Genomic DNA, 20,858 nt, shown 5'->3' on the forward strand with positions numbered 1-20,858 from the left:
TCATACGTCAAAACGCATACAGATTCTATCAATGGCAGTTTGAAGCACGTACAGTAGCTGCTTTGCGAACTTCAGCTTTTCAAAAACTTCTAAAAAGATATGGCACCATATAGAGCAAGGCCTCTAAAAATGCAGATCTGAGACCAAAAGTGTTTGTGTAATAGATACATAGAAAGTGTCCAAAGCCTCAAGCTCTCCTGTGTGTTTCTGTACTCTTATAGTCTAAAAAACAGCTTAAAAACTGGTACTGCATGTTATAAACGTGTGTGTATGTGTGCGTGTGTGCGAGCATGTGTGTACATTTGTATAAATCCTTTCCAGATCCAAGCATCTTGTGCCAAATTCTAGCATGAAGAAGCATTTTTCCTTGTTTTCCTGTGGTGTGGAAAGGCTGGAAGCACCTCAATTTAGAAGGTATAAGATGCATAAAAGGAGACAGTAAAACCGCAGTATTAATGGAGCTGGATGGAATGTAGTAAAATCGTCTTTCCTGGTTGAAGAACTGAAATCTCGTTGCCAAACTGGGGTCATCCCATGTGCTCCCATCTCCTTCACAGCTACAGCTCCTGATGTCAAGAACACTGGGATGAATAACTGAAACTCTATTGCTCATAGCAAATTCTACTATGGAAATGTAAAACCGAGCAGTACTTGGTTTTAAAATCTACTTGCAGATTTTCAGATATTAGTAATGGAAAAGACCTCTGTGTGTTATCTTAAATGCGTTCAAACCCCACCCGAAATAATGAGGCAGAGACTTAGGAGGAAACGCATCAGAACACGTCTGAGGGCTGTGGGTGTTAATATGCAACAAAGCAAACCCCAGGGCTGCAAGCAGTTGGATTTGAACCTGTTCCATAGAGAACAAAATACATTCAGGATCCAAGGAAATCCTCCCAGAATGGAACGAGGGCATCAGCCTTTCCTCAAGCCCTGACTGGACAAGGAACAATTTACTCATGACTCTCCTGATTCTGCCTCCTCATGTACTAAATTAAAATATTAAAATGACAGTAAATATGTACCATTGGAGACTGCCTAACTATTGTCCTTTTCTATGAAGACGGTTGCAGAACAGATTTTGAAAGTGCACAGGGGTGTCTGCTGTTCTCTATCTTGCACAAGTGGTTTTGGTGCCCCCAGGCACCACCCAATACAACACAAATGTTCCTAGTTAGTGCCAATTCCCCTCTCACATTTGGTTGTGGTGCTTGGCACCACCTCCAAAACTCTCTTATATTAGGTCTAATATAAATAATATGCACCTCTCGCAGACTTTGAAATGTCCATGGGCATTGCAAGCCCAGAGACACAGAATGGGCCAAGGGGGTAAGCGTGTAGGCATCTTAAGAGCTGAGGAGTTTCTGCGAAAGGCATCATGGCATAAGACCAACACTGCACACGCTCCTCACACAACCCTCTGGTTTTCCCTGCTCCTTTGTGGTGTTCCAGTGTATCTCCCAAAGGAATCGTTCAACTATCCGTACATAAGATTCCCATTCACTTGCAGGATCTAGGGCTCCTGCTGGGAGCTCAGAAATACAACTGGTGAAATTCCAGTCAAGTAGAGGAGTCTTAAATTTACAAATGTTTCATTCCTATTTTGTGATAAAACAAATTCTGAAGTGGTGCCCAGTCTCTTTTTTGTCCCTAGAGCACTTGTAAGGCCCTGGTGCTTCTCCCCAGCCCCCTCCAGCCATCGCCCTCCTGTCACCGCTGGCCAGCCCCTGCGGCCTCCTTGAGAGCACCGCGATGCACACGGCCACTTGGCCACAAGATGGTGATGTCCACAGAGAGCGTCACTAGAAACACAGATTAAACCAGTATATTTTCATATCGGTGACCAAAATATCCTCTGCAGACTAATGCATAGTACAGCAACATGAGTGTGAAGCAGGATGTGCTGTTATCTTTGTGACAAATACTATTTGAAGATGAAAACTTGGGAGCACTGTTTCACACTCAGATCGCCAGATCCCCCCACATGTCGGGATTTGGGGCAAAGCATGTGCTTTGTATTTAGTAGGTCGTTAAGTACGTGGCACATGAAGAAGATGGGAAAAAAGAATTTCCTTTGGGGGAACTTTTGTTAGTAGCTTGTGTTTGACATGTTAAATTACCCAAAAAGAAAGCAAACTAATCCAGATTCTGAAAGAATGATGAAACAAGAGACACGTTTGGTGCATGCATCAGCTCTCCATATTCAGTGGCTTAGGAACATACACCCTTTCTTTCTGTAATAAGAGTCAAGGGGGTGTTTTAACCTTCTGCTGCCTGGAGAGGGAACTTGTGATTAACTGGACTAGGCAGGGGTGCAGCCATAGCTGTTGTTTGGCAGGAGTGTCTAAAGGCCTTTGTGGCACCCACATCCTTGAAGGGGACAAAAGTGAGACAGAGCCCTCTGAACGGCACTCAGGACAGGAACAGAGACAGAGTCTTTCTCCCTGGTGGAAGAAGACACCTGGAGAAGGCAGATGCCTGAACTCCTTAGCACAACTGGGATTAAAAGGGGCGAAGCTGCAGCACTTGGAGCAGGCAAGGTGCCCCTCGCTGCTTCCGCGGCACCGGGCAGCACTGAAAGGAGGGAACTTCAGCCAAGCCTTCGGAGCAACAGACACAAAAAGTACTGTCTCAACCTTGAAATTTCAAGAGGTGTTTCTAAGAACAGGCAGATAAATCCTGTCTTAAGGAGCGACTGTCTTCCAGGCTGAGCATCACAAAGCCATGCGAGAGGAGAGCTGGGATTAGAAGGCCTCTTTCCTCCGGCCTCCTCAGCCGCCTGGGAGAACAGGGCTGCGTGTCCCGCTGCCCCCGGGGCTGCTCGGGGCCGGGGCGCAACCCCCGCCGCCGCGGTGCCTCCGGGGGGAGAGCGACCGGAACGGGGCTGCGGCGGGCGGGAGAACAAAGGGGCCGGAGCGGGAGGAGCCAGCCGCGGAGGGTTTTTCCCCTCAATTAAACCAACTGAATGGCGCTGAATAGCCGGTGCGAGCGTGCGGTAATTCCCTGAGCGCCGCGATTAACCCGGGCAGCCCCGGCCGAGCCCAGCCGGGCTCCTCGCTGCCCGCCGGGCCGGGTGCAGGGCCGGGCCGGGATCGGTTCCCTCCCCGTGCTCTTCCCGAGGGACCCCCCGGCCCTGCGCCACGGCAGCGTCCCGGGAGGGAGGGAGGGACGGAGCGCTCCCGGGACCCGCTCGCCCTTTGGGAAGAGACCAGTGACGGCTCCCTGGCCCTGCCCCGACCCCGGCCCCTCCACCTGCCCCAGCCCCGACCCCAGCCCCTGCCCCCGGGGAGGGGCCAGATGCACCGCGGCCAGGGGAACCCGAAAGGTGACCAGGACGGAGGGGGGGACAGGAGGAGGAGGAGGAAGAGAACCAGGAGGAGGGGGAAGAGGGGAGAACTCTGATTTTTCTTAGGAAATCGCTGCAAGACATCCGTTTTTCAGCTGCGACTCCTTTTTGGTCGTTCTGCAACTGCAGTCCCAGGAAAGCTTATTCTGAGCTTTTAGTCCCAGGGGAAACGAGGAGAGGAAGAGAAATTCGCTCTTCAAAACTTTCCAGGCTTTTCCCATTTTTACGAGGGGAGTTGAAGCCACACCATTGCCAAATCCCTTTGGGCGGGTGAGCTCCGCACAGCCGGGGCAGCGGGGAGGGGGCACCGGAGCGGCCGGACCGGGAGCGGCTCCGCGCTTCAGCCGCCTCCCGCACCCCGCAAACAGCCCCCCGCACCCCCAGCGCCGCCCCGGGCCGTGTGCAGTCACCTTCTTACTGAAACATTACACATCTTCCTGCTAGTAAAGGAAGGAAATACTTCTTAATATCTTCGCTGTTTGCGCCGATTATGGGTATTTTATCAGCTCGTCCTGCCAAAAGTTTGCTCAACACTTCTGTCATTTTCGCTGATGTTTTAGTGTCTTCATATTAAAGACAGACTAGATACGAATGAATAAAATATAGCAAGCTGTGGGAGGTTTGGGGTCTAATTCACAAAGGGAGTATTCAAAATACTTTACAGGTGCTTCTGTGTTCAGCAAGCTTTCAGCCATTGATTTACTGACCTAAAAAAACCCCATCAAACTCCATTCCAACAAGTGAAAGAAGAAATTATGATCACAGGAACACTCTTTAAAAAAAAAAAAAAAAAGGCTTTTTGAAGTTTCAGCATCTTTCCAAGCTGTTTTCCACTTGTCAGGCTCCATCCACATCTAAACCCATCACCCCGCGCAAACAGACTCTCCTTTAAGTCGGAAAAAAAAAGTCAGTCCAATTCGCGTTGCGGAGGAATATTTGCTGCAATTTACGAAATAATTCCAGTCTCAACTCTCCCTAAGTTTATGGGTCCCCGTTTTCCCACCGCCTCTGGGTGTAGGTTTATCTGCACCAAGTATCCTACACAAATTACCAGCAACCGGTCCCCTCAGAGGACAATATTGTGCATTTCTGGTGCGTTTCTGAGAAGGAAATAAGGAGTTCCCTTACAAATAAAAAGAGAAACTATCACACTCTTAAAAGGTCTCCCCTTCAAAGGCACAAAATCGAAGGCTTTGCAATTATTTGCTCGTTTGTGAAATTTGACATCAACGGGCAACCTGGTCTGATTTCCAAGATCAATGGCACTTATTATCGTATAAATTAATCGATTATTGGTTTAGTAAATAGTTAAGTAGATAAATACTTTGAACAAAGAAGCTAAAGGCTCCTCAAGGAAAATCTCTTAAGCTTCAGCTGCAGAATCTAAACGAAAATTTAAAAGACCAAAGAATCAGATGGCAATTATTTTGAAAACGAATTTTTAAAAGGAGAATTAAAGACGATTTATTTAGGAAGTCAGGGAGCAGCAGGATTTCTCAGGCTGTGCTCCCATCCAGGACAGATGTGGCTGGTTCGATTTACAGGTCCTTTGAATCTGAACATCTGCCCTGCACAGGGAGATAGCGGAAGGACAATTAAAATCTAATCCCTCCGAAAATGAGAGGTTTTTAAACGTGAAAGATGCTTATTTTATGTATGTTTTAAAGCTCAGCTGTTCCTCGGGCAAACACTACATATACCTTTCATCGACCTTCACCACTGGGAAAGCCACTGATTCTTACACTATTTCCAAATTATTCAGCAATTACTTAAACCAATAATCGCTGGGAATCTTGTTCCTGAGCTGCGTTTGCCAGTTAGAGATGCGCCTTTTCTCCCTGCCATTTTCAGTGCAAACCTCTCAGTTTTGTCGCTGTGTGTTTAGGCGCAAACCCCCCGCAGCCTCACCCTCCCGGCTCCACCGCCTGCTCCGCACTCGCAGCCGGCGGTGCCGGAAGGTGCCCGGTACCGGCTGGACCCTCCCCGCCGCTGCGCTTCCCCCGGGCCTCCCCCTTCCTGGCCTCTTCCCCCGCGCAGGCGGAGCCCAGCGCAGCGCGGAGCCCAGCGCAGAGCGGAGCCGCGGGCCGGGGCAGTCGCGGGCGCAGAGGTGCGGGTCGGAACGAACCGCAGTGAATTTGGCCTTTACCTAAAGCCCTCTCCGGAAAAACACACAAAAAAATGTTGAGGGCAAATATAGGCCCTGTGGGACATATCTAAACTTCGCAGATTAAAAAGGGAAACATGCTCGAAACGGTGAAGAAACGCAGACAATTCTGAAGCAGCACAAGGAAAGAGGTGAACGACTTTGGTCTCCAGGGTCTAATGGGAGGGCTGAGATCCCAGGTTAGGGAAGTCGGGTCTGAAATAAACCCCACCTCCAGCTTGAACTCTTCTAATAAAATCAAGATCTAAGAATTTTCTTCTGTCCAAACACTTTTTCCTCTTGGCTCCAAGGAGCAGTGCTGGAATACCCAGTGATCACAGCCGTTCTGGTGGGCAGTTACACGGACGAAGAAGAGGGGAAGGGAGAGCACCGGGACTGGGGGGCAGGAGACTGCTGGAATTTCCTTGCCTGCAAAATCACAGTGCTGCAGTTGGGAGGTTAAACGAGGAAACACATCAGAAAGTTTGCCGCTCGATGCAGGGCGCCTGGGAGAATTTCTGCAGAGTGCAGGCTGGGGGCTGCTGCCAGCTTTGCGCCCTTTCTTCTCCCTGCCCATGTCGGTTAAGAGGCAGGGGCTGTGGCTCGGGGCAGTGAGTGGTTGCAACAGGGATGCTGCGAGTTTCCCGACTCTTCTCCGAGTCTCATCTGGTGAACAAAACTCCAGCCGAACTTGTCACTGTATGAGCGGAGCCGAGGCCGCCTGCAGACACCTGCTGCCCGCAGCCCCTGCCCCGGCACCCGCACCCCAGCCCTGCAGCCCCAGCAGCTCCTTGGGAAACAGCCACTTTCTTACTTCCTCGCTCTCTCTTTCCTTCCAAAACTCTGAGGTGCAAGCGCTCAGGACAAGGGCAGAATAATTCACCCATCAGCAGCCCTTGAGTGTAGCTACTAAAGAAAATTCACAGCTCTCTGAAGTGCTAACTTACAACCTCTGGTTTCCAGATTTTATTTCAGGCTGCACTCCCCCTTCTCCCCCTCCTTAACCAGATGACCTTGCTTCAAAACATTTTATTTCCAGCTGAAGTGAAAAATGCTAACATATTAGCTTCTGTAATTGCAGTTTGACAGCACTTGATCTCAATAATTATGCTGCAGCTAAACTATTATTAACGGTTTAAGCTAAAATAAACGGAAATCCCCCTTTGGAAGTGAACAGAAACAAACCCTTTGAATCGTTCCGGGGGAAGATGGGAGTCTCTTACCTGCGTTGTAGGCTGCCAGATCTGCCCCAGGCCCTGGGCTCTTCCTTTTCCTGGGTCTCCCCTTCTGGACAGTCCCCACGCCGTTGTAATAAGGCAGTCCCAAAGTGCTGGCAGAGCCCGCTCCCAGTGCCGGGCCCTTCCCAGCGGCTACATCCGCGTGATTGAAATGCACCTGGTACTCCCCCTGGATGAGAGTCTCGAAATGGAGCCGGCAGTACACCAGATTGTCCTTCATGCCAAAGTGATCGCCGGTGGTCAGCATCTTGTTGCAAGTGGTGCAAGTGAAGCAATTTAAGTGATATACCAAATCCCTGGCCCTCATGACCATCTCGGAGGCAGAAATCCCCAGGTGACATCTCGCACATCTCTGCACCGAAAACCTCCTGTAAAACAGAACGGCCAGAAGAGACGGTGAGAGGTGCATCCCCCCACCCCTTCATCGGGAGAGCGGCTGCGGGGCCCGGGGCAGCGGCGCAAAGCCGGGATGTTTGCGGAATGGCTCCGCTCCCCGGGCGCTGCCCGCCAGCCGGGAGGGCACCACGGGCCGGGAGCCCGGGGGCTCCATCCCGCTGCCCGCCTCGCAGCGCAGTTCCTGCCCCACCTGAAAAACGCACCGATCCCCGTCCCGCAAACCTCCCCGCGCCCCCGGAGGTGGCTCCGGGACCCATTTACCGCCCGGGCCCGCGCAGGAGCCACCGCGGCCGGGCGAGGGCCAGCCCCGCTGCGGGCTGAGCTGACAGCGTGCCCGGGGCTCAGTCTCATCCCTTCAGCGCTCCGAAGGGACACTGGAGGGGAAGGCAAGCCCCTCCCGAGGGTGAGGGTGCCGCTCCGTGCCGTGCCCTGTCTGTTCAGGGCAGGAAACACGCTCAGCTCCCCTTGGCCGTTTCGTTTCCCTCCGCAGCCCACGACTCCTGGGGAGGGGCCGGCTGCTGAAGCCCCCAGCAGCCGCAAGCGGGCTCGGGGTGAGCTGTGCCCAGGCCATGCTCCCTGCCCGAAAACACGCGGCCCATCCCCACCCGGACTGTCCCTCTCCAGTGGGAGGTTTCAGGAGCCCACAGCCTGTCCCACGGGAACCGTGTGCTCACGGATTCCCTCCGCAGTCCATTCAGGACGGGGTTTGCTTAGCGTGGGGGCCGCGAGCAGGTCCCCCCAGCCCAGACTGGTGGCTGAAGGCAGGCTGTACCTGTAGTAATCCTCCTTGCAGTAAATGCTGCCGTCTTTGCTGAAGCAGGTGAGCTCGGACTCCAGGTTGAGTTTACATTCACAGCACTTCAGGCAGCGCATATGCCACTGTTTATCCACAGCCAGGAGGTAATAACGGTCGGAGATTTTCCCCCCGCAGCCGGCGCACAGGGCAGCCCGGTCACTGCTGATGGAAGGCATGGTCTGCTGGGAGAAAACAATTACAGACCGTTAGCGAGAGGGAGAAACTCTTGTGCACTGCTGGGCTCCCCCCTCCCCCTGCCCGGCCGGGGCCGCCTTCTCCTCCTCCTTGCCGGGCTCGGCAGAGGGGAGCGGGGGGTCCCCGGGGTCCCGCCGCATCCCACCTTCCCGGAGGAGGAGGGCGAGAGAAGAAGAAAAACACCCTGGGTTATGTGGAAGGCGTCCGGATAAAACCCAGGATTTTTCGGGGGGCGCTTTCCAGTCCCAGAACAAGAAAAGATGCTGTTCAATAATCACAGAATAGGGAAATCGCAGATAGCTAATTTTCAGATTTATTAATATGGATATACCGAGAGCCTGCACAGTTAATGCTCTGTGAGTGCGTGTATGTGGAGCGTGTCTATGTGTGTATTTTCCCAGCTATAAAATTCCGAGTGAATTACGATCAAACCCCCCAGTAGTCACAGCGCTACAGCCACAGCTCTCCCTGCAAGCTGGTTCCAAACAACACGGATTCAAATCTGCTGCCACCCAAAGCACTAAAGGGATCAGTAAAGAAAACTGTGGAGAAGACATACATTCCTAAACCCGACGTGCAGAATGTTTTATCAGGAAAACGAAATAGTGGGAAATGTGTCGGAAAGAAAGGGGGGAAAAAACAACAGAGCACTTTAGATTATGCTGGGATAAACTTGGAAGCAATAAAACTAAATGTAACCCCTATATAATTTAATAGTTTAGTGTCAAATCGCAATCCAATCGAAATCCTGCAAAAAACAAATAAATATATATTCTGTCAACTACTACCAAAAAAACAAAGACAGAAAAATATCGGAGGCTGTGGAAGCACTCGGATTTATTTCAGCCCCAGCTGCAAATCGCGGTGCAGGAGGCTCCGAGCGAGCGGGTTGTGGCAGCGCCTGCAGCGCGCCGCGGGTCCGCACTGCCCCGGCCCGCTCCGCACGGCAGCTCACCGCACGCTTGTTGTGTGCAAGGGAAACACAAGCATTATTGGTTTTGTACAGTTGTGACAAACACGCAGTTCGTTTGGATTCGGAGCGGAGAAGTTGTTTGTTTACTTTTACCTCCTCTAGAGCCTTAAGTCCTTGAGCAAAGCAAAAAGCAAAGAGAGAGAATAGGGAAGAATCGAAAGAAACTACAGCTATTTTTCTCAGCACATGCTGGACTGGCTGCTTTCATGCAGTCCTTGCAGAAATCACCAAATCCCATCGCCATGAGCTGTTCGCGCTCCACCATCCCCACTATCAGAACTACAGATCAATAAAATGAGGGCACTGCATTTCATGTTTGCCACACCAGCCCATCGACAGCTTATTTCTTCCAGGCACTAACTGAACTCCGATCAGGAATCTGTTTATAACCAAAGTAGTTTCTTGTAAATCCACTTTAAATGAAATAAGATTTTTCTGCTTTGCTTTTCCGGTAACGAAAATATTCTGAGTTCCAGAAATGGTACCTAACGATCCAGTATTCTATCCCACTATTTGTTACACACACATGTGTATGCATATACATTATATATAGATATATAAAGGTATCATGCCACAATATTTATACCAGAAAAAGGTAATTTGTTATTGTTTAGCTGCACGGAGAAATAATCACTTTTCCAAAGAAAATCAAACCCGTTTAGATTAGAAATCACGTTCCACCTTTATAACATAAAGGGTGTTTTTCAGCCACTATTTCAGAATTAAATACTCTCACTGTCACCTTTAAGTAAATTTCTACGTAGCATTAAGAGAAATAACACTTACTGATGAAGTATTAAAAACCGAGAACAGATATCTTTCTTGCATATGCCTGTATCAGCTTACAAGACAGCATTTAAACCGAGTACGGGATAATTTCACTTCAGAATTATCATTTTGTAACAAAAAAGTAGTATACACAAAATGTTGAATCAGTTAGCACACTTCAGAAATCTCTTCCACCTCGCTAGCTTAACGCCCGTTAGAAGGATGCGTCTTTTTATTATCTAAACGTATTAATATAAAAGTGCTACGCATCAGCAGATATAAGATAAAAAGTGAGAAAGTTCTAAAAATTTGCATCCATCCGTCTCCCTTAAACGTATCTTCTAGTTCCGTTTGCCATGTTTGCAAACCCAGTGTTCATATATACCAAAAATATTTTTAAAATCACATTAAAAAAAAATAAATGCTATAAATTCCACCTCAGTGCAGACATCCTACCTGAAAAATAACACAGAATTGGATTCTTTGGTGTTTGTGTATCCATTCTGCAGACAAGAAATTCGCTGTGCCACAATGTTATCTGTACAAAAGCATACTTTGCTCTTCCCAAAAACTTTGGAAGGCCGGACAGGCTGGGGGAAGGGAAGGAGTTGTTGGACGCTACCAAAAGGCTGGTCTATCTTTCCGTTTTCTCGCAAGAGCAGTACTGTTCGTTTCACCCAAGCATTACTATTACTATGCATATTATTAATAATTAACAGTTTCATGCCTTTCCCCACGGTTTTATTTAATCTTTAGGGGTGCCTTTATGCTTAATTTTCTTCCGATTTAGCATTTTGCATACGTTTCCCCCCGATCTGTTATTTTAAGGGAAAAGCTGTATCTTTGAGGGGTTTGTTATGTTCAGGGGATTGAGTGACTCTCCCATTCCTTCGCTCCTACCGTTTCGGTCTCTCCCCTGTCTATAGCCGAGCTGATGGCCGGTGCTTCGCTTTTGGTTCTTCGATCCATCTCGTCGATGACCCCGTGCATCTCCGAGCCGGACAGGCTGTGGAAAAGCATCGCTGAGGAAGCAGAGGAGGATGCCCCGAGCGGCGGCTGCTGCTGACAGTTGTCGGGGTCCCTGCAGGAGCCCAGAACTTGCATTAACCGGAGCCCTCCCCCATGCATCTAGCACGGCCGCCCCGTCTCTCCTTCGGCTCCGGGCTTTTCACCCCGGCAAAGATCGTCGGAGCGCAGCGCAGGCACTGATCCGAAGTTTCGAGGGGCTGGGGTGCAGAAAAGGCGGGCGGAAGGGATGAGAGAGAGGGGATAACTGGTGGTGTAAGCTTCGGGGCTTGGATCTAGTCTGCTGCGCGGCCCCAGCACATCCCTCTAGGAGGCTTCTTCAGTGCCGGGCTCATTGCCCCAGGTGCAGTCCCAGGCGTTATGCTCTGGCCCAGCTGGCTGAAGGCTGGGCAGCTTTACGGTTGGGAGGGATTAATAAGTAATAGAAATATAAAAAATGAAACCATCTTCGGTGAGAAATAAATTAAAAAAAAATAATAACGACAAGCCCCTTACATCGTACTGTGCGAAATTTAGAGGAGGAAAGCAAGGGAGAGGGAGGCTGCAGCAGGCGGAGAGAAGGCTGGTGCTGCAAGGAGGATGGGGCGGATGCCCACCGTACGCACTCACAGTCCAGAGGGCTGGCACCGGCAGCAGCTCAGGGGCAAAGTTTGCTCCTTCCCCCGCTCCTCCCCCAGCCCGCTGGAGCTCATTGGGAAAAGAAAGAGCCAAGGGGAAGGAAGAAGAGTTGGATGGGCACCAGATGGGACGGGCACTCAGCGGCCCCCCTCTCTCCTTAAAGCGGCGGGGACCGGGGCGGCTGCTGGCGGGGCGGCCGCGCGGCGGGGGGGCAGCGCGGCGGGGGGGACGCGCAGCGGCGGGGCCGGAGCCGCCGCCCGGAGCCGAGCGGCGCTGCGAGCGGTGCTGCGAGCGGCGCGACTGCAGCCCGGGCGCCGCGCGAGGCTCCGCGCCTTTTCTACAGCCCCTCTGACATCATGTCCTGCCCCGCCGCCATTGGCTGCCGCCGCGCCCGGGCCCGCCGGCATGTGCTCGGGGCTGGCAGCGCGGAGCGGCGCGGGGCTCGGCCCGGCCTGCCCGCCCGCACTGCGCGCCCGGCCCCGCCGAGCCCGCCGGTCCGGCCCCCGCGCCCCGGCCGGCCGGGCACCGGAGAGCTGCCGCCTCCTGGGCCCGGGCGCAGCGCGGGCGCTCCGTGGCCTCGGGAGTGCCTGAGGCGGGCGCTGAAGGCCGGGGCGGCACCGCCGCCCGTTGAGGGTTTGCACTTGGCGCCCGGTGACAGCCAGCGACGGGCCCGGCCTCGGAGCAACAAAGAGGCTCTCGGGGAAATGCCTCCAGTGCGGGAGAAGGGGGTCAAAAGTTTGTTTACACTCCCAGATCATGATACCCCAAACATGGATTGCTAATTGAATGCACCCAACAACACTCGCTATGAAAAATATTCGCCATTCCAGTATAATCGTGCGTGTCACTCAAGTTTGTGAAGCCTTTCACTGAGCGAGGCCTCTCACTCCTCTGATAACAAATGCTCTGCAAGAAACCCAGGCCAGGAAGGTCTCTGAACTTGAGGAGAAGCTTCAGGAAGTCTCCGGAAAAGACAAATTGTACACAAGTGAAACTGTTCGTGATGTCTAAATATTTATCCAGAAGGTGGGTAGTAAAGAAGGACTAATTAGTATTTAAGATGTCAAATATCACACTTCTAATTATATTAGAAAAGGTAGCACAATGGAAAGTAAATCTGAACGCGCATCTGAGATCATGAGACTCGCTGCTTAATCCGTGACTAAATTATTACATCACTTTGCATGTTACTGTTCGGTGTCGTTTTCTGACCCAGTGATTTGCCTCTTACAGATTAGTACAGTTAGGGCTGTCTTTGCTAAAATCGGGATGACACCGTTGATTGTCAAACTTTGCTGGTTTTATGTGTTCCCTTCTTAAAATAATCTAGGATTTTATAATCTTTCTGTTGGGAGTGCTCTGAGTAGTTAAATACATTTGCACGCCACAGAGAACAAAGTGTCTCTGGTAGAAATGCATATGAAATGGCCACAAGACCCCTCAAGAAGCCGGAGAGAATACAAGGTAATTTGTCATCTGTGGGAACTACCCAAAGACTGTCCTAAAATCAGACCTTGGAAACAATGGCAGTTGGTGTTTTAATTCAATTAGAATTCTGCAATAGGGTTAGTGGGGCTGCATAGTATTGGTCTCGATAAAATAAACTTTCCCTTCCTCGGTGAAATTGCAAGACGTTTCAGATACTGTCTGCGATGGGAGATTTGCCTCCCGTAGCAGGTGTGGAATACTGCTCACCGGACAGCACACACCCCACCGGGGAACACCGTGGGGTTGTACTCAAGCAATTCTCTGTGTGTGTCCTTATCTACAGCTGCATACTGCACTATCCTTACAGGCTTTAATACCAGTTTAATTCTCTGTCATAGAATTGATTATGTACATTTTGTAGTTAAGAAAGCTCATGGATTCGTACACTCTGTCTGACATTGCTGATTATTTAAACATTTATGTGTTTAATGGAATTAAATCACACTATTTTATGTCACAGTATTGCCAAAGTGGTTGGAACCAATAATACCAGTAGCATGTTAAAAAGGTATGGCATGACCTCCGGTTCACAGGCTATCTCTGATTATCTTCTTAATGGATATACAAACACAAGAAGACATCCAACCCTTGCTACCAAAACACAAGGAGAGTAACAGAATGTAAACACAAAACTGCTAATGTACACACTGACACATGAATGACATTTACATTGTTCAGAATAAAATCCAGGATATTCTCGAATAATGAGCAACAAAAAATTGCTATCACAAAATAATCTTTAGACTCAAACACGGACTCATTTGAAACGAGAGTTTTTTCATTTTAAAATGGTGCAGCTAATAATAAAGTCTTTTAACCTGTATTTTGTTATAGGTGACAGGTGAACAAATCACAGGTCTTGAGTTTCTCTACCCTGCCTCTCTTGGTAACGTCATCTCCAGTACCATCTGCTACCTACCAGACAAACAGACCAACCACATAATGAGGTACCAGCTTCCACCCAGCTACCGTGACTAAATCAGAACAAAAGATTCAACGCCTCCTTCAACAAAGGAACACAAGTCTAAGCTGTCTTTGCTAATTGCTGGGTTTCAGGTTGTCTGTTACAGATTTTAAGTGAGCTACAAACTTCCGTCAAATACTTAGAGCTGTTGGATAAAGGTACTAAGAATAAAAGATACATGGAAGCAAAAGGTAAGAGAGAAGAGAAGAAAGCTTAGAAAATAAGTAACTAGTTATGGTAATTTAAAGGCTGTGGAATAACCTAAACGTGAAAGACCAGGGGGCAGAGTGATTGATATCTCATATGTTTTCGATGCCCCTACGGTTATTAGACTGCAATATATGGGAACATACAATAAACTATGAATTAAAATGTAATTGTAGCTTCAGGCATCTTCTTCATTGTCTGCTGTGGTGTTATGTCTTCATGCACCGTGATTGACAAGGTGTAATTAATCATCTTACTCAGTTGTAAATATGGGCACCCTTCACAGTAGGCATCAGGAAGTGTGTACCAGCAAAGGAAGCAATAGTTGACGCTGATATACCATTAAATCAAAATCACAACGCTTATATGTTCAGAAATGTGTGTTTGGTGTGATGCTGTTATCATTTATTTCTAAAATACTGTACCAACAGATTTACTTGATTTGCAAGTTAACTACAACACTAACTGGTTTTATTTATTTTGTCTCTTCTTCATTTTTATAGGCAATGATGTTGTTCTCCTAAAACGTGAGGCAGTTTGCTTCTTGTCAGCAAGAGGAGCTCAGCCCAGCTCTGCATCTCCTGCGCTGCCGCAGACGGACTCGCCTGCTCCGCGTTCAGTTGTTCTATGGGCTGACTTGGAATGAGTCGGGGGAATCATTGCTCCATTCATACAGCACTTGCACTTCTTGTATACCCCGTTAGACACTGTGGGCGATTTTAAAGTGAAAGGGAATAATGAAATAATCTTATTAAGAAACACTGCTCAGTTTAAAAATAGGAGATTTCTTGTCACAAATCTTGTCCCCTAACTGTAAATGAACATGTTTGTAATTTTTTTTCCTCAGTATTCCAGGGCAAGAAACATTTTGTATCTGTTTCTTTTCCTAAATGATTGCTATCCTTAGCCAGTTAGCGCAAAAATGGTGCGTGAGTCACAGGAAATTTAAGTGGTTTGTCTCAGGGAAATTTGGTGGTATGCATTTTTTTGATGCACATAGAGCTGCTGAATGAATAATTGGCAACCTATTTAATGTCCTCTGCTTTAAAGCTGTCTAGTACATTTGCTGTTTAAAAAAATGTCTTTCAAAGCTGTTAAATATGTAACAAAAAGAGGCTGCTCTCACCATTCTGACATGAACAAAGGCATACAGTGAGCTGCCTGAGGTACTTCCAGCATGGTATTAATTACAAACACAATAATAAATGAGAATTTGCAAAGTTCTCAAATTCCATTTCTTTGCAATACCAGCTGATGAATGTTTTATAAAAGCATGCAGTAAAAATATCAGTCCGGGAATTAGCTATTAAATATTACCTAAGCCGAGAGTTTTGGGGAGAGCATGGAATCTGTTGCTCTATAATTTCACCATTTCCCCCGATTGAATAAGATCTCCGGCTGCCTCCGAAGCAAACCGAGCTTAAAACAGCGCACTTTCGAGAAGATGATCGACTAAGATTGTGTTTTACTTTGATTTGAAAAACTGTCAATCATAGATAAAAAAGACCAAATATATTCTTATATAATATCAGCTAATTGTATTTGTCTGGTAAACCAGGAATGCGCAGGAAAGAGAAATAATAGCGTTTAAAAGGGAAATATTCAGAATGTTTTGCCCAGATGTTGTGCTGAAATTGTCACTGGTACAGGCAATAGATTTCAGATAAAAATACAAGCAGGGATCTATAGATGTGAGAGAGACATGAGATGCCCACGATCCGACGTATTTCAGTTTATACAGCCACAGCTATTTAAACAATTCCAAAACTGCCTCCACGGGTGTCAAAGAGGGAGGGAAATCTTCAACCACATGATCTTCTCTCCAGAGTCCTGTTAAATCCACTGAACTTAAAACAGAACAAGAAGTGTGAAATATGGGTTTGAACATGTTATGTCAGAAATGTAAAGGTTGGAAGCCTTTTTAGTAACCGATATTAATATTGTATTAAATGTTATGAAAAGGTAGGTGTTGGAGAGAAGGGCTGGGCTCATGTGCAATTTTGTCAAGGTTTTTATCTGTGATTATGATTCCAGATGTATCTATTCCCTGAGGAGAAAAAATGAAGTAAAGTTGGCATGTGACATGTGTTTTAAGGTGTTTGGCACAGTTTCCTGAAGTGATGACAAAATGTTCATTTTTATTACAGTGATTTGGTAAAGAAAATATGATTTTGAAGGTCAGTAGCTATATATTTAAGATAGCTTCGGAGTTTTCTTTCGGGGAATATAGATTTTTGGTGGTGGGTTTAGATCTCATTGGTTGACTTCAGCATCCACCATAGTAAATAATTTAAATAGAATAATTGTTATGAATTGTGAAGTGGTAGTTACTTGCAATGGAGTAAACTTCATGCACAGAATATGGCAGAGAGTGTAAAAATGTCTCTCTTTGCATCCAGTAGTGTGGTTGCTTCTTAGTAATTGTAAAAATCCATTTACTACCAACTCATCTTTTTGCTCTAGGGTTAGAGCTTGAGCAAGCGTAATGAGGTTCTTTGTAGGAACACATTTGTCGTGGAAGTGGACAGATTTTTTCCCCGAGTGGGAGCGGTGTTCCTGGTGCAGCTCCTTTGTGTCGGCGCCCGAGGCCGGCGCTGGGCTGCCCGCTGCGGGTGCAGCCGCGTCCGCGTTCCGCTGCCAGCGCAGCCGGGGCCGCATGGCCGGGCAAACGCTCCTCGTAAACGTTTTACAAGTTCAGGATCAGCCAATCCTGGAGGTTTGCCTGCCCTGATTGGGTGTATCGTGGATTGGGTAAACACAGCTACAGAACAAAAATAAGGTTTGTAGAGAAAGAGCCCAATAGTATTGCCTCTTTGAATGATCAGAGGCTAAGAATCCGATTAATTCCATGTTTTATAAGTAAACTTCCCCAGCTCTGTATCCATCTGCAAATATTCAGTGATGTGCTCAATACATTCCTTTCTGTTCTACAACCACACTTCTTTGTGACTTTAACCACATCAGAAAGCACTTCAGATTTCTAACACAAATATTAGATGCGTTTAATGTAAGGAAGCTTCCTTTATTGGAGGTGATTGGGAACATTTTGTATTTTATAGGTATATTTAAGAGGTTAGCAGTAGGGGGGAATCGTCTGTGGAAAATCTGTCTACAGCTGAAATTTTTAGATGCAGAAGTGTTGCTGAAATGCCTAATGCGTTCACATTCTTTTGTTAAGTAGCTTACAGATACTTCTTAAGTTAAAAAACAGTTCTCCTTTTCTCCTTATTTGCTGTTTTCAGGAGTACATACTTGTTTATATTTGTGTGTGTGTGCAATTCTCAAGGGCTTTTTTATCCACAATTGTGTTGTTCTTTTCAGTAGTCTTCTGCAACTTTATTTTCTCTTCGGTGCACGCACGAGAAGCATACAGCCCCTCATTTGCTAGTCAGTTATTGATAGTGATTTACAAGTCTTCACAGATTAATTTTCCATGGGGTAATTTTTCTCCAATATAACATAGCTCCAATTTAAGAAAAGAATGCCAAAGGTTAAGGTATTTTATAATACAATCTAGAAATTAGTTCTTTAAGTTCTCGTGTTTGTATTTTAAATTTAGAGTCCTATTTATACTTCACTATAAGAAAAATAATATGGGGAGTCTGAAAATTCGACGTCTGGCATTCTCCCCATGTTGAAACGTGCCTGCCTAACGAAGGCAGAAGACTTGCTCACTAGATTTATTTTAAAGCAGTGCTTTTAAGTATTCATAAATTAAAATGGCAGTTTCCAATGAGATGCTTATTACTATTTTATTTGATATTTGCAAGATACCTGACCATTTAATATTTATCCTTTATTTTCCTGGGCTGATCTAATTGCACCTCTCTATTTTGCATTTATTTCTCTTTGCAAACACTACATTATTCACTCTCTCCCGTGCTTATTAAACAGTGCCACCTGCACCAAATGAAACAAAGCTTCTCCATCAATCTATCCCAGCTAAAGAACCCTGACTATATATTATAATTAATTGAAGCTCAATTGAACACTTGAGTCTGAACTAGATACAGTAACCTGAAAAAGCATTAAAAAAATTAGGATGTACTTTAAAGAAATCTTTTAAATGAAAATGTTCACTCCAAACTGAGAACCTAACCTTGTACCGAGCACTCTTCATCATCTCTGCACAGTACCTCAAGTAGCAATTAGCAGGTCCTTTAATTAATTAACTATTCCCTGTACATCACAGGGATTTTTGTGGCACTAACGTCATCCTTCATAAGTGAATACCCAATCCAGTCAATATTTTGTCACTCTCAACCCTTCTCTGGACTACCTGAATGCCCCGCGCATGGCTCTGGAAACGATCCGCAGCGCAGACAGCAGGTATGGCAGCCGGGGCAGGGCAGTGCCAGCCTGGCCAGGACAGTGCCAGCCTGGGCAGGGCAGCAGTGCCACACTGGCCAGGACAGTGCCACCCCGGGCAGGACAGTGCCAGCCTGGCCAGGACAGTGCCAGCCTGGGCAGGGCAGCAGTGCCACCCTGGCCAGGACAGTGCCACCCCGGGCAGGACAGTGCCAGCCTGGCCAGGACAGTGCCAGCCTGGGCAGGGCAGCAGTGCCAGCCTGGCCAGGACAGTGCCACCCCGGGCAGGACAGTGCCAGCCTGGGCAGGGCAGCAGTGCCACCCTGGCCAGGACAGTGCCAGCCTGGGCAGGGCAGTGCCAGCCTGCCTAGGGCAGCAGTGCCCCCTGGGCAGGGCAGCAGTGCCAGCCTGGCCAGGACAGTGCCAGCCTGGGCAGGGCAGCCAGGAGCAGGGGACGCACCGGAACCTTCCACGGAAGCGTTTGCAAAAGGGAGAAATCGGACAGGGTGCAAATTGAAACAGGCATGATGAAATCTTACAAATGTAGTTAAGCAAAATTATTTTATAAAAAAAAGCTGAATACACTCTCAACTTTCCAAGAGTGCGGCCTTTGCTCACTGTGCTCTTATCCGTAACACTGTCCGCTTGCAGACAAGAACAGATTAATTAAGTGGCAGGTCAGACACAATAAGGTGAAAGGGCATTTCCAGCCAATCAGGGACATTTTGCCAATTTTATACTTTGCAAACTTTTTCTGTAAGTGTGGCTGATTATTTTCAATGTAATTCGCATTTGGAAAAATATTCAGTAATTGTCAGCGAATTGACATCTGAAAATGAGACAGAAAATATGGACTGCTGCTTTTAAGATTTGCAAAAGATGCAGTATGTAAATTTGTTTATATAAATATGTATAAGATAGTTGACTATATGTGGCTGTGTGTGTGTGAATGAACATCTGTGTGTGTGTTTATTTGTAGATTCAGACACAGACATGTTATCAGTTCTTAGAGGCAAATATCTGCAGAAATAATTCTTTGTGTTCAGGGGTTTTCTTTAATGTGCAGTCAGTTTATCTTAAGAGATTTCTGTGTTCAGGAAAGATTTTGTGAATTTACGTAATGCACAGCATAATGAAATCAAGTAAAGTAGATAATTAATAAGTAATAATTACTCAGTTACCAAAAACCAGTAACTGCACCTCAGAAAGATTTTTGATTTTGTAGGAGCAGCAGGAATTTCCATTTTCCCCTCTGGATTCTCTCACGTCACTGTTACTGCAACTTCAGTTACAAAAATTTTGGCATGAGCAAAACGTAAGGTAAAATGTAAAGGTCAACTGACAAGCTAGGATTGTGTCTCTGCTTTTGCTGTGTAAATCTGCTCTTATCAATAATTCACTATGCACGGTCTACAAAGACTCTCTCTATTTTTTCATTAGAACTTATAATTTTACAAAGACAATCCAAAAAAAGGAAATATTAATCTCTATGCTTGGAGTCCTTATGTCATAATTTACTACAGGTTTTTCCAATAGATTTGGCAAATGAATGCTCTGTTTTGATACATCAATCTCAAACAAAGGTGAACTCCGATGCAATTTTTCACTGTTCATTTCCCTGAATCTTTTGGGATATAAAGAATCTTGAACAAATACTTAACCGCCTGATCAATACTCATTGACCGTTTTGAGCCCCGCGTACCCTAACAAGCACAGCTTGATCATGTATATTTGATCATTGTAAAATTTCAAAGCACCTTGATGCAGCAGAGCAAGTCTTTCTATGGTACCTTTTTGTTGTTTCATAAAGTACATATTTCCCATGATTTAGCTTTGCCATTAATGGAAACTGATTGCACATATATTTCATGAAGCTCGAGATCATGGATTTTAGCCTTATATATCCACAGTAGTTCATACCAATGGCAAATATAAACCACTATCCTGACATTTTAGGAGAGGAAACTCTGGATGTGCCTATGGATTCAGTGGACCCCAGAGTGCAAATCTAAAAAGCCCCGTCGTTATAAATCTTGCATTCCTGTTCAGTGTTGGCATGTACATTACACTGAGGTGTGTTAAGTTTATTTTAGTGGAAAAATTGTAGTAAAAGCTTTTCCCTTGATATCCTTTTAAATACATGTTCACATATGTATAAAATAAAAAATCTGCAAGTTCCCAGCTGTGTTAGCCCTCAGCCCTATTAATATCACGTAAAGAGATAAAGATCTGAGTGAAAAATATTTACAGTGGAAAATGTCTCTGCAGAACTTCATTATTGTTTGTGATACCATGTCCAACGTTTTTCATGCAGGAATTTCAGATTATCATTAAGCTAGAACATTGATGCTACATTTGTATAGCTGCCTTTTCTGCTTATGATCATAATGTT

At 46.7% G+C, this 20,858-nt stretch overlaps 1 protein-coding gene and 1 long non-coding RNA gene across 6 annotated transcripts in view; one reads left to right on the plus strand and one right to left on the minus strand.

Annotated features, from left to right (window-relative positions):
* The window catches only part of LHX2 (LIM homeobox 2), a 31,652-nt gene that overhangs the window by 8,884 nt on the left and 1,910 nt on the right, over nt 1-20,858 (minus strand). The window contains exons 1-3 of one of the 5 annotated variants that reach the window (XM_005512982.4): nt 10,756-11,698; nt 7,896-8,101; nt 6,713-7,095 (exon numbers count right to left, since the gene is read on the minus strand). In XM_005512982.4, the coding sequence (XP_005513039.3) occupies nt 6,713-7,095; nt 7,896-8,101; nt 10,756-10,983 (817 nt within the window). In that variant the 5' untranslated portion in view covers nt 10,984-11,698. Of the gene's footprint in view, nt 1-6,712; nt 7,096-7,895; nt 8,102-10,311; nt 10,517-10,755; nt 11,699-20,858 lie in introns of those variants that run through there. The other 4 variants (XM_021280166.2, XM_021280170.2, XM_021280171.2 and 1 more) reach the window with 4 other exon arrangements.
* Nucleotides 11,929-16,245, plus strand: LOC110355050 (uncharacterized). The gene is made up of 3 exons (XR_002407405.2): nt 11,929-12,525; nt 13,822-14,142; nt 14,662-16,245. It is a non-coding gene; the product is annotated as an uncharacterized LOC110355050 (long non-coding RNA).

Source organism: Columba livia, chromosome 19, assembly GCF_036013475.1.
Source record: "Columba livia isolate bColLiv1 breed racing homer chromosome 19, bColLiv1.pat.W.v2, whole genome shotgun sequence".
NCBI lineage: Eukaryota > Metazoa > Chordata > Aves > Columbiformes > Columbidae > Columba > Columba livia.